At 47.8% G+C, this 13,094-nt stretch overlaps 1 protein-coding gene across 4 annotated transcripts in view; it reads right to left on the bottom strand.

Annotated features, from left to right (window-relative positions):
* Positions 1 to 365: 365 nt before the first annotated feature.
* Positions 366 to 13,094, bottom strand: part of TMEM39A (transmembrane protein 39A) — a 48,106-nt gene continuing 35,377 nt past the window's right edge. For 3 of the 4 annotated variants that reach the window (XM_061454117.1, XM_061454118.1, XM_061454116.1), the window contains exons 2-8: positions 9,016 to 9,196; positions 6,896 to 7,118; positions 5,441 to 5,524; positions 3,962 to 4,104; positions 3,216 to 3,564; positions 2,241 to 2,428; positions 1,005 to 1,806 (exon numbers count right to left, since the gene is read on the bottom strand). In XM_061454117.1, the coding sequence (XP_061310101.1) occupies positions 1,620 to 1,806; positions 2,241 to 2,428; positions 3,216 to 3,564; positions 3,962 to 4,104; positions 5,441 to 5,524; positions 6,896 to 7,118; positions 9,016 to 9,128 (1,287 nt within the window). In that variant the 5' untranslated portion in view covers positions 9,129 to 9,196 and the 3' untranslated portion in view covers positions 1,005 to 1,619. Of the gene's footprint in view, positions 896 to 1,004; positions 1,807 to 2,240; positions 2,429 to 3,215; positions 3,565 to 3,961; positions 4,105 to 5,440; positions 5,525 to 6,895; positions 7,119 to 9,015; positions 9,197 to 13,094 lie in introns of those variants that run through there. The other variant, XM_061454119.1, reaches the window with a different exon arrangement.

The raw sequence follows: 13,094 nt of genomic DNA, 5'->3' as shown, positions 1-13,094 counted from the left end.
GCTGAAACTGCTGGGGAGAGAGATAGGAGCAAGAGTTCCTTTTAAATCATACTTGGATCCTGCTACCAGTGGAGAGAAAGAACTTGAGAGCTTTTACAAACTGACAGGAACCCAAGCCTGTCTTTCCACACACTGCTTCCTCCCTTTCCCTAAACTGGCATCACAGCAGTGCACATTTCCACTGCAAGACTTTTCTGGTACTGAGGTAAAAGATAAACTATACTCACCCTGGGGGAAGGCCCCTGTATTTCCTTTCTGCTCACTCATTTTCCATAGCAGACCAGTTAACAACAGTTCTATCCCCAGTATGCAATAGCAAAGCGGTTGTGTGAGCAAAGCAGACACAGTGACCACACACACAATCCTGTTGCTTCACATAGATACATGTATGGGTAGAGATACACGGTATATACACATTGATTTGGTTTTATGTATATATAAAATAACACCTTGTTTATAAAGCGACATTTAATTGCCACTGGTTCCCTCCCCCCCTTCCCTCCCCCCAAAACCAATAGTATACAAAATATAAAATATCTTAAATATTTAGAAATGCTGCAAGAAAAAAATAGAACTGTATGAAAATATCTTTTCTTTTTTTCGAGGTTCCCTCCCTGCCCTGGGGGGAGGGAAGGAGAAAAAGGGTACACGTGTGGCTGGCCTAGTGTGCCTTCAGTCCATAGTTGTTCAGCGGGTAGGAGTAAGCCCTGCCTAATACTATCCGGTCCCGGAGGAGCTTAAATAAGACATAGTAATTGCAGAAGAGGATGAGGGCCATGGAGAGGGTATGGTTCCACTTCTCTGAGCGCAGCAGTGAGTAAAGCTGGTAGCAGACAACGCTGCCTTCGATGAGAATGAGCAGGTTGAGCAGCCGTAACGGACGGTGGAAAAGGAACTGCAGGAGAAAGTGAGAAAGGGGAGATCTCTATCATTCATTGCAGTGGTCAATTGGGGAGAGGTATGTACAAAATGCTGTCAGTGCTAGTGACCACCACTAGCTACCACTTAGGAAAAATAGTGTAAGAAACAAGGCATGTAGAAGTGTCATTTTGCTTAATGGGTGAAATAAGCTATTGGCCAGCTGACACACTTTCCTGTATCTGTGGAAGACATTAACTAGAACTCCCTTAAGAATATGCCTGATCACCACAATGAGACAGCAGTGATAAGGCAGCTGTGGCTTCCACCTTGCCCAGACACCACTGTAACACTGCGTCAGGAAAGCCTCTCTGCCGCAAACCAGTGTTTTGTTCAGCAGCAACAGGCTGTTGTGCAGCACTAAACTCTGTTCCACACGTTCTGCTCTACTGAAGCCAGGTTTGGGCCTCTTCTTCCTCCCACAATAGTAACAAAGAATGGAATCATAGAATAGTTGGGGTTGGAAAGGACCTTAAGATCATCTACTTCCAAACCCCTGCCATGGGTAGGAATGCTTTACACTGAGACCAGGTTGCTCCAAGCCCTGTCCAACCTGGCCTTGACCACTGCCAGAGATAGGGCAGCCACAGCTTTCTCTGGGCACCCTGTGCCAGTGCCTCAGCACCCTCACAGGGAAGAGCTTCTGCCTAAGATCTAACCTGAACTTCCCCTGTTTCAGTTTGAATCCATCACCCCTTGTCCTACTGCTGCAGTCGCTGATGAAGAGTCCCTTTCTGGACATGTGAAGCAGGAGAAGAGATACTTGCATAGAAACGGGCATGGGACACATCTGAAGGCACTGCTACGTTGTAAGGCCCAACTGCTTTATACAGGCACCGGCTGCGTCGCACCAGAACTCCTTGTGGCCATATTGTGTTCTCCGACCAGCTGCGGGGAAAGAATGCCAGAGCATTAGCATCTGTGACCATGGGTTCACAGACATGGACTGTAGCTTGAAAAACACCAAAGCCTCTGCCACAAGGATGTGTCCCACTGGAAAAGCACAGAGGGGTCATCACAAGTACATCACATGCACTCAATGTGAACAAATGGCTCCCAGCGCAACAACCCAGCCCACTGCACTGGAGAGGGTCACCCCTTGCCCAAGCTACTTCTCCACTGGCTAAGAAGAACCTCAACATTTGTTTCTGGGAAGGAACCAGCAGTGACTGAAGGAGCTCAGAGAGCAGATGTTTCTGTTTCTAGGGAACAAAAAGACCAGCAGAGTTTCACATGGAATGGAGGTGTCCTCAGTAGGTAACTACTGCTGGTAGTTGCTTATCTACTAGAATGTACTAAGCCCTCCCCAGCCCCATACTCACATATGCTGTGGAGCATTGCTGTAGGAACCATGTTCTAGTTTCTGCCACTTGCCAAGGTGGGCAGCTGATCTGTGGAGCAGGTCACAGTACTTGGGAGGCAGCAGCTGGGTGGTGAGCATGACGAAGGCATTGATCCACACCATGATGAGGTGCTCACAGGACCAACGCATGTCATAGTACTGGGTGCTCTGCAAAAAGACCAGACAAGAACTTGGCACCACTGTCACAAAGTGAAGGGAGGAACGACAACGGACATAGTGCATCCAGCAGACTCACACCACACGTTACAGGCATGCGCTTTTGGACCGGTGGCTTCAGAAGGTTACAGTTTAGGAAACACTCAAGACTCCCTTCTCCTTGACCTGAAGGAGAAAGGGCAGGGGCTGATGCTGCAGCTGGTATATCTCTTCCTCCAGCAGCAGGTAACAGCTGGGTTTGCTTACCACAGAAATGCCCCAGGAGCACCAAATGCACCAAATGCTACATGGATTGTGGGACTCTGCCCATTTCACTACACCAACTGAAGCTCGTTCAAGTTAGGAAGACAACAGACTGCAAAATACAACTCCCACAGTGACAAGAGGTTGCTGGATTTAGCTTGCCAAGCATCCTAGTTGGCTCTGTTTTCTAACAGGGTGACCACCAAAGCCTCTAATCCAAGCACTCGAAAGCCAGGATGGTGGATCTGAGATGGGTAACAAGAGGTTGCCTTTTCTAACACAGCTATCCATCTGCCTAAGACAGGGGTGGGAGGAGGGGAGTTAGTAAGTGGGGTGATGGGACTAGAGGTGCATCACATTTACAGCAATACCTATCCTCCAACCAGGAGCAGTACTAGTGCACTCCGGATGCAGCCATGCTCCGCTATCCGGGCTGCCAAAGGGGAGACAGAGAAAAGGGGAATTAACCAGGAATCTGGCCTGGCAGCAATTCACACAACATTCAGGGGCACGGAGAGAGCCAGGCGAGAGCTACCTTCACAAAACACAATGGCAGGAATGCCACGTAGTAGGCACTGAAGAGAGAGTTGAAGAGAACTTCCTTGATCCTGCGGTTGAAGTCTGCTTTTAGGCACTCCACCTCATTGCGGATGAGATCTGGGGAAAGGGGGCAGCTGTGGGTGGGGATGGACGTGGGGTTATTGAACTGTTCCCTCAGGGATTCCCACAGAAGAGAGAGGAAATCTTTGGGTTTGACCAGGCTGCTGACAGCTGAAGCCCCATCGTCCACCATCTGGTCCTGTACCAAGTAATCACAGTCTGCAGGCAGGGGCTGTGCTCTGCTGTCCTGGTGGAAGCAGCACAGAGGAACATAGACACCAAATCTGCAGGGAGAGAAAGAAATGAAGGGCTGGAATGACAGACAATCCAACATAAAGCAGGGGTACCTTCTCAACAGATGAGGGGGACCCTTACTCCATAAGCTAGTGGCCATCTCTTCTCCCCATAAAAGTCTAGAGGCTTCAACAGAGAAGCTTTCTTAAATCCTATTTGTGAAACCAATGATCCCAATGGCTCAGTCTTTGGTCACAGTAAAGGCCCCTCCCATACAAACAGCACGCTGAGGCAATTACTTCATCAGCTCAGTGCTGCTACCACCTCAGCCACTTTAACAAGGTGAGGAGCTTGATTACAGCCAACAGCTCTGCTTCCCATAGGGGCTCATCCACCCCCAGCAGCTCTGCTTCCCTCACCCTCAAGGTACCAGGCAGTGTCACTCACGGGTAGCCCAGGAAGAGCAGGTTGAGCACAGAATGGCTGCGGAAAAGGTTGACCAAAGTCCAGCAGAGCACCCATCCACAGAGGGTGAGTAGCACCAGGCGCACCATGTAGTGAATCACTGATGTTGCACCCACCTGAGAGGCCTGCAAATGGAGAAGAACCATTCAGCAGCTTGGAACACAAGTGTTAGAACATGAGCATAATGGGTGCCTGTGGAGCAGGAAAATGGTGCCAGGAGGCACTGTGAGAAGGATGAATGGCTGCCCTTTCCCTCCCTGAAGAAGGAGGCTGACCCTCTTACAAAGGTGAACATCTGACTTTATTCAGCATTGACAGAATCCAAGATTCAAATAAGCACAAGTTGTGGGGCATGGCTAAAATAGGGTCTGCAAAGCAGAAAATACTTTTGTTCCAGTCCCTTATCTGATGATAGTCCAGGAAAGTCTGAGACATTTCCTCTTCCTCTTTACTTCAGAAGGATCATGCCTCATCATTCATTTCCCTAAAGAACTGGCATGTCACAGTTCTCAGCTGAGGGAGGAGAAGATGGTGCACCCTGCTACTCCCAAAGCTAGATTTCCACCCCTCATCTACTGGGTGTACAGGCTGCAGTTCATTGAGGAGGCACCACCTTGGAAAGGAAAGGGAGAAAGCTTGTTCCTGCCTCCAGGAGGGAGAAGGTAACTGAACTATGGAAAGCTTCTCAGGGGCTACAGCTCTTAGATGGGATGTGCAAGAAGTTTTATGGAGAATGGGAACATAAATGAAAATGAGAGGAATCAGAGATGAAAGGAGAACTTCAGAGATTCCATCTTCTCCATTCACTCATTCCACAGGACACAACGGTTCCTTTATCTGTTTTTAAATGTATTGCTTAGCCTTGTGTTGTATTAACCATTTCAGAGGACAGAACTTCCATCTCCTCAAAAAGACCTTTGTCAAACATACGTTTGGCCTGGTTCTGCTCTCACAGAGGGTCTTCAAAATCTGAGGTGGCATGACCAGAGTCCTAAAGTTACTGAGTAACCAGGACTGGAAAAGCAGTTCTATCACCTATTCCTATTTCAGTTCAGTGTACTCAGACATCCTCCTCCTGACCTTTCCCCTCTCATCTCCTGTTCATTCTTGGCTAACTCCCTAGTTGCCTTTCTGCTAACTGACTTGCAATTCCCTCAGCCACTTCTCTGCCTCGAGATAGTGAGGTACAATACTGGCCTGCAGCGATAAAGAAGCAAGTGGGAGCATCTCCTTCACCTCTTTCTATCTGCAGAGGCAACTGAGTTACCCAATACTGCGGGACACGAATGGGCTCAAGGAGGAAGCATCCCCAAAATCTTAGTCCTTCGCATGCAGACTTGTTCTGGGGGGGAAGAAACCCTCCAGCTCTCCAACTTGCAGAACTTTCTGAGGCCACAGATGGTCATGCTCTACAACCAGTACCAGGGGCAGGAGAGGAAGCCTCCGAGATGGTTATGTTACCTCAGAGATGAGGGCCCACACCAGCCTCCGCGCCAGCATCACTGTGATGAACGCCGCCAGGTGATAGTCAATGAGGTGAAAGTTCTGAAGGAGGAAAGAAAAAAGGGTCTTCACCAGGGGAAGGGGCTCTGGAACCACCCAGCTGGGGTGGGACAGGAAAGCTGCCTGCTCGAGTGCATCAGGACCTCGGGTAAGCGTTCCCCAAGTCTCTCTGTTAGGGATAAGGGAGAATGGATAAACATCAGTAACACAGGAACGTCTCCAGATGTAAGATCTTCCCCACATGGAGGTTCCTTCCCATGGAGAGATTTCCACTGAAAACAAACCCACCCTTCAGGCAGGTGTTTTTGTGGTCAAAGGGACATCTTGGACCAGGATTGCAAGTCATCCCTGGAAAAGCCAATAAGCAACCAGAGCAAGGGCAGATGAAACGGAGCCCAGAGCGAGCACACCAGCTCACTTTAGCTCTTGGTCTTAGAAATGGTCTGTGGTGACCAATATTCCCTGATAATCAGGTTGATCTGAGAAATGTCATCTTCACGAGCCATAGATCTGTATCAGAAGTTTAATGTTGGCTCTGGCTTCTTCAAATTAGATACAGTTTTTGGACCCCTTCTGATTTTTGAAGGAAGCTATCAAAGGTGTTGTGGCTAGAACAGTTAGCAGAGTGTGAATACTGCTGTTTGGGACTTCAAGGCCATTTTAGGTGAAAAAGAATGCTTGATTTCTGATGGGAACAAACAAATGACCATTAAATCCTTTCAGGTAGGGAGCCTAAAACTACTGTTTAAAGCAAGCTGTGTCCAGCACGGCAGAGCTGAACTCGAAACTGATAACTGCACCACCAGCACCACCTGCCGGTATAGTTAACTAAGGAACCACTTCATGCTTCCAAGCAGCAAGGACACCATAAAAACTGAAGGACCACTTCAGAAGCTAGCTTCACTCACATGAGGTTTGCTGACTCAGGTACAGGTCATTGCCACACTGTGCAGCTTATTACGCCAGGAAGAAGACTAAAACTGAGGAGACTGGAAGCTTGATGTAACCTGAGGATCTCTTCCCCAACTCCTCTGCTGCTGATACGCTGTGAGATCCTAAAGAAAACTTGCACCATCTTCCTTCTCTCAGGTTCTGTTGTTTCCACTGCGAAGGGGCACCCACAGCAGGAAGCAGCAGGCTCCTGGAGTCTCAACTCCATTTCAAACCCTAGGATCTAGCTAGGCCATGCAAGGAATTTCCACTGAAGGAGTCATGCTGGCACTTCTTTCTCACCTTCTATGTATTTTCTCCCCTGTAAAATGGGGGATTACGTGATCCTGGCTGATGGGGTTGCATGTGAACTCTCCTTCACTCCCCTAATGTCAAATGTTTGGTGACTTCTGGCCTGAGGAAGCATGAAAAGAAGCTGTGTAATGAAAAACCATGAGTGATGCCATTTGCTGGGGAACTCACCAGTGAGGTGCAGGAAGCAGGGTGATTGTATGGGTACCACCAGACAGTCTTGTAGATGTTGATGTACTGAATGAAGAGGGCTACCAGCAGGTAGATGAAGAACAGGAATTCAAAGAGAAGGCTCCCATCCAGTGGCAGCTCAGGGATGCGGCAGTGACGGACAGGCTCTGGAGTGATCAGTGCCGTGATGGGAGGCGCCGAGAGGCTGATGGCACTACCATTCCTGAGGAGACACACAGCACTCACTTGGTAAACATCCTACATCATCTCTACCATTCTGCAGGACAGGGAGTGCTTGAGGTTGTGAATTTGGGACTGAGCATTGCTAGAGGAGAGGTGGCAGCAGTCTCACATTTGTATTTCTGGCATGAGACTAGTGGTGAGCTTTATCTTAGTTCAGCCAAAACCAGCATTCAGCGTTTTCTCCAGGCAGCAGATTGAGCTGTTGTGACAGACCAAACTTGAAGATGGAGGAAGTCAAGTACACAGAGTGAGGAAAAAACTCCAAGCAACAAGCATTGAGGACTCTGTGCCAAACTGAGCACTTAATGTTATCTCTCCATATCAGGAAAGGCTGAGAAAGTTGGGGTTGTTCAACCTGGAGAAGGCTCCAGGGAGACTTTATTGCAGACTTTCAGTTCTTAAAAGGGGCCTAGAAGAAAGATGGGGAGAAACTTTTGAGCAGGGCTTGTTGCAACAGGATGAGGGGTGGTGGTTTTAAACTAAAAGAGGGGAGATTCTTTACACTGAGGGTGGTAAAACACTGGCACAGGTTGCCCAAGAGAGGTGGTGGATGCACCATCCCTGGAGACATTTAAGGCCAGGCTGGTTCTGGGCACCCTAATCTAGATGAAGATGTGCCTGCTCATCGCAGGGGGGTTGGGCTAGATGACCTCTGAAGGTTCCTTCCAACCCAAACCCATTCTATGATCCTATGAATATTCACTCCGCCCACCCATCACTAAGACATTACAGTAGCACCCAGCCTCTTTCTCCAGCACTGCAAAGTGTCCATCGTTCCTCTGCTCACAGTTCCTCTGTGAGGGGTAACTAAAAATGGAACAGAGCAGTTCAGCCACTTCCTAGAGGATGACTTCTCAAGTGTTCTCACACTTCCTTTTTTCCTAGGCTTTGGAGGAGGACAGGACAACTAAAAGCTCCAGCAGACTGGAAGCTCAGACACAAACTCTGCTGTGTCTGACTGCAAGCAGGATAAACAGCGCTTGCCCAGGACCCTGAGGCACTGACTCCATGGTCTAAACAGTCACTTGTTGCTCAAGAAGCTTTGAGTGTGACATCTGTCCAATCTGTCCCAGCCAGAGAAGTCTTTAAAGGCCAAAACTAAATGGCTTGGATCTCTTTACTCTGTAAGGATGAACCAGGTTGATCAGGGCCTCAGCATACAGCAGAGCTTCTCTAGTTTGCTAACTTCTGTACGGAAGGAAGTAACATTGGGCCTTTTTAGTCTTTGTGCCAAATGTGGAGATCTAAATGTCACTGTGTGTTCTTTTTTCAGCCTCCAACTTCCTCAAAAAATTGAGAGGAGCTTTGCCAACTGAATGAGTCTCATCTGCAGCCAGCAGGACTAAAACAGAAGATAGGCAGGGCAGGAGGATGCCTTTCTATCACATAGGAGGGGGACTCACAGCTGAGCTCTGACAGGTCACACTGACTCCCTGTAGCACTGCAGACAAGTGAGCAAGAGGCAAGAACTCATAATCTGCCAGGACTCACTGCTCTGGTGACTGCTGCAGGGAAAGACAATCTGAGCACTGTGCCATTCCACCCCTGGTCATTATGACCATGGTGAGCAGTGAAGGGTGGCTGTGACCACTTCCACAATCCTCCCCACAAGGCTGATTTTAATGCATGAAGTCATGAGAGGGGCCATAAAGGGAATCATGGTAGCAGAGCTCAGGGGAGAAGCTGGAAGAGGTTTGTCATGCAGGGCATATTCCCTCTTGGATGGGCCACCTCCTAATGCCACAGCAGAGGGCTCAAGGTTCCCGTGCCCCAGTTTCTCACTTTAACCATGAAGCCACACTCATGCAGAGTGGATCAAGGCTCTTCAGCTTCTGGTGCCACTACAGATATCTCCACAACCCTCCCTTTGTCCTCACCTGTTTCTCAACCCAGCACCGTTCCCACAGCTCCCGCCAACCAGCGTCTGGAGAGAAGGCAAAGCTGAACGGCTTAGCTGCTGCCGGCTGGGTCCCCTCCTTCCACCGGGCATGACCAGGAACCAAGCCACTTCCAGTGCCTCCCTGAGACCCACTCCACGATCCTGAAGCTTTCCCACGTCTGCAAAGGAGGCAGAAACATCGTTTAAGCTGCAAACTTAGTTCACACCCTGGCCAAGTGAGTTCACGCAAAAGGAATACACTCACACACTCAGAGCACTGTGGGGCATCCATCACCACCCTAAAGCACTGTGGCATTTCAGTGGCACCAGATCAGAGTCTGCTTGCATACACTGAATGGACACCACTGACACTGTGTCTTTAAAAGCAGCTGCTTAAATTAGCCATCAGTGCCTGTTTGCACTTCCTGTGGGTTGGAAAGCACAAGGGGTATGGCTAGTACTGGAGAACATACTACTCTGTGCCTCATGTCAAAAGCAAGCCTGGGAAGAGCCCTCTCCCTGTTCTGGTGCATGGGGCTACTACAGCTTCACAGGTCTTTTAATGACCCAACACACTGACAGGCTCGGGTGTTGGTGGGTGATTCGGACCCTCTCTGACAGAGGTCTGAACAGACTGATCTCCATGAAGATGCATGGTTCTGATCAAGAAGCCCAGACACGAGGTAATGGCTTCAAACTGAAAGAGGGTAGATTTAGACTGGATATAAGGAAGGAGTTCTTCCCTGCCAGGGTGGTGAGGCCCTGGCACAGGGTGCCCAGAGAAGCTGTGGCAACCCCATCCCTGGCAGTGTTCAAGGCCAGACTGGATGGGGCTTGGAGCAACCTGCTCTAGTGGAAGGTGGCCCTGCCCATGGCAGGGCGTTGGAACCGGATGAACTTTAAAGTCCCTTCCAACTCAAACCATTCTAGGCTTCTGTGAGATCCCTTCTGTACTAAGCAAGCCTGACTGACACAATGGTAGGAGGTCCACTTAAAAGCGGTTCTAGTTAGCAGATTAGTGCAGCAAACCACTCATGTATACATGTACTTCAATGCACATATAGGTAGTCACGTACCCCAGCCCTCAAAAAACAGAAATAAAAAGGTTAAAAGTAAGCCTTTAAATATTTATTTCAAGTGACACATTTAAATCAGTGAGGTCCTTAAACTGAATGAATATGAGAGCCTGGGCAGCTCCGAATATCAATAACAAAGGTGGATTCTCTGGCACAGACTTTATAATTTCCCATATGACTTTGCTTTTATTCCCCCGGTTTCCACATGCCACTGAAGGATTTCTGCAGTTGGGGAAGTTGCTGATGGCCAGCAGGCAGAAGAGAGTGTGAATCTGGAAGTCATTCTAACTGCTTGTGCTGTACAGAATCAAGGCACTGAATGAGCATCTCACTGCAAGGCTTCTGGTGTGTCTGGACGCTCAGCAGCTGCCCTTTTCGCAAAGTAGCATAGTCAGAACTAAACCCAGCATCCAAAAAAGTACCTCTCGCCTTCCAGGGAACTCTGGATCTAGCTTCTGAATTTACAGATGGAACTCATCTATTCAGAACTCGGTTATCACCTCCTTGAAACCCCTGAGGAATCACAGCTGAGTGTGTGCTTAGTGAGTCACACACACTGTGCCCATGAGCAGTGTGGAGGAAAACTGGACTCCCTCAAAGAATCGTCCTTTGGGTTAAAATTTCCCATCCTTCATCCCTGCTCTCAGCATCTCCACAAAAATCAAGATGTTTCAAAAGCTGAATGCTTTCCACATACCCAGATGAAGGTCATGCATACCCAAAGCAAGAAGAGTTGTGAAATGACATGAAAGGAGAGAACAAACATTGGATAATTTGGGGTTGGAAGCAAAGAATATGTTTTGGCAGACTTCAAAACTCTCCTTCTAATTCCAATGAGGACACAAGAGAGAATTGAAGCCTTCCTTACCTTTCTTTTCCTTTACCTTCTCTTTGTAGTGAAGACTAAAGCTTTCAGAGAAGTTTCTCTAGGATGTTCTAGAATATGAGTTGGGAATATTTGTATTTCATGAATTAAATATAAACAGAAGAAAAGTCTCCTGTGTACAGCAGATGAGCAGGGGCAGCAACAGACACTGCAGAATTCATTAGAGCATCCAAACACTTTACATCAGCTGCCAAGATGAAGAAAAAACTTAGGAAAACCTCTAAAAGAAGCAACTTTTGAAAGCATTTTAAGACAGATTAAGCTATTATAGGGGCCTGTGGAAGCTAAAACAGTGTGATTCAACCTCCAGGATGTTTCTGATTACGGATGCAATGAGCTGGTGGTTTGATTAGTGCTATTAACAGTGGAAGGTGTTTGATGCCACATTCAGTAATACATGTCAATAATTTAACAACTCTCATTAGTAGTGTCCCATTAATATTAGTGTTATCCCATTAGTATGCTCCACATGCTCACCCATATAGTCACTTGGACACTGTGCAATTGTACTCCCCCCCTCTGGCTTTGCAACCAGTAAAATGTAGGTTTCTACCACTCAAAAAGAATGCCTGTGGAAAAGAAAGGAGCCCTCCTGAACATCAGTGCACCATATTTTAACTGCACTTGAATAAGCCCTTTCACAGTGATCTGTGAACATACAGACTGGGCTGTTCCTCAAGTTTTAAATAACTTTACTTCACTGGAGTTGAATGAAATCAGCTAAATCTTAGAGCAAAATGTGCCTCAGAACCATCCCTGGGTTGTTTGCTTTTGTTTTGTAAACCCAGCCACACTGAAGCTCCCCAGATAAAGTGAAACAAAGCAGGGAGATTACAGATCAGTTTGACTCCAAGTTTGCTTGTTTTGGCCTTGAACCAATAAATAACTCTCCTTTTGGAGGGGACAGACATGGGAAAAGCCTCTTAATAGTTTTCAATTAATAAACAAAGGCATGATTCTACTGTAAAAAATATCCTAACTTGGGGGAAAAAAAGTGTCCATGACCCTTTAGTCCAACAGATAATGTTCCTGTGTGCATCCAAGTCACACAAAGTGTTAATTAAGAGCCTCAGAGCACACTGGGAGTCTACCACTCTCCCTTCTCTGTCTTCAGAGTCCCCACCCCACCAGGAAGCTTATTTTATGGAGTCACAGGCACAAAAACTGAGTAATAGAAAAGCTTCCTGACAAGACTCTTTAGTCCATTAATGTGATTCCACATTGTTCACAGAATCATGGAATGGTTTGGGTTGGAAAGGGCCTTAAGATCACCCAGTTCCAAACCCCTGCCATGGGCACAGACACTTTCCACTAGAGCAGGTTGCTCCTGGCCTTGAACACTGTCAGGGATGGGGCAGCCATAGCTTCTCTGAGCAACTTGTGCCAGTGCATGGACACCCTCACAGTGAAGAACTTCTTCCTTACATCTAACCTGAACTTCCCCTGTTTCAGTTTGAACCCATCACCCCATGTCCTATTACTACAGTCCTTCTCCAGCATCCTTGTAGCCCCCTTCAGATACTGGAAGCTGCTTTGAGGTCTTCCCAGTTCACCTATAATTTTGCTCAAAATAAGTTGCATACTTGTAGTCCCTCCATCTCCAACACCCCCAGAAGAGAAGCTGCCGAGCTCACAAGATCTCCTCTCTCAGACACACATGGGCATCTTAACATCACACAAGAAGGATCTGTGGAGCAAGTATAGAACAGTGGTCCTGTCCTCACAAAGAGAATGGATATGTGTTTGGGCAACTCTTGGGTCCTAGAGAGGGACCACAGACAAAACCTTCAGCTGTGACATGGTTATAATAAGATCCAGGAACATAATGCATCAGCCCCTCTGATTTCAAATTCTTGCTTTTAAGACTACAAAAAGCACTTGGGCATTTTGTTTGTCCGCACCAACACTCCTTCTCCCCATCAGCTCCCCAGGCAAGAACCACAGCTGTGAACAAGGCTTTATTGGTGAAGAGCAAGGCAGATGAACTATCCACCAGTTCAGAGCTGAAGCACCACGCAGCTCCGTTCTGCTCCCCAGGGACCAATGCATCATGTTCCTGCATCAGCAGCTGCCCAAACAGTTCTTGCAAGAGGCAAATCAGGAGAGGGTCAGTGA

The sequence above is a fragment of the Pezoporus flaviventris genome, unplaced genomic scaffold (genome assembly GCF_033815535.1).
Source record: "Pezoporus flaviventris isolate CSIRO_AGI_PZ_B2104156 unplaced genomic scaffold, CSIRO_AGI_Pfla_v1 ptg000015l, whole genome shotgun sequence".
Classification (NCBI taxonomy): domain Eukaryota; kingdom Metazoa; phylum Chordata; class Aves; order Psittaciformes; family Psittacidae; genus Pezoporus; species Pezoporus flaviventris.
The sequence above is the reverse complement of the archived record's forward strand: the minus strand, read 5'-3'. Positions and strand labels throughout refer to the sequence as shown.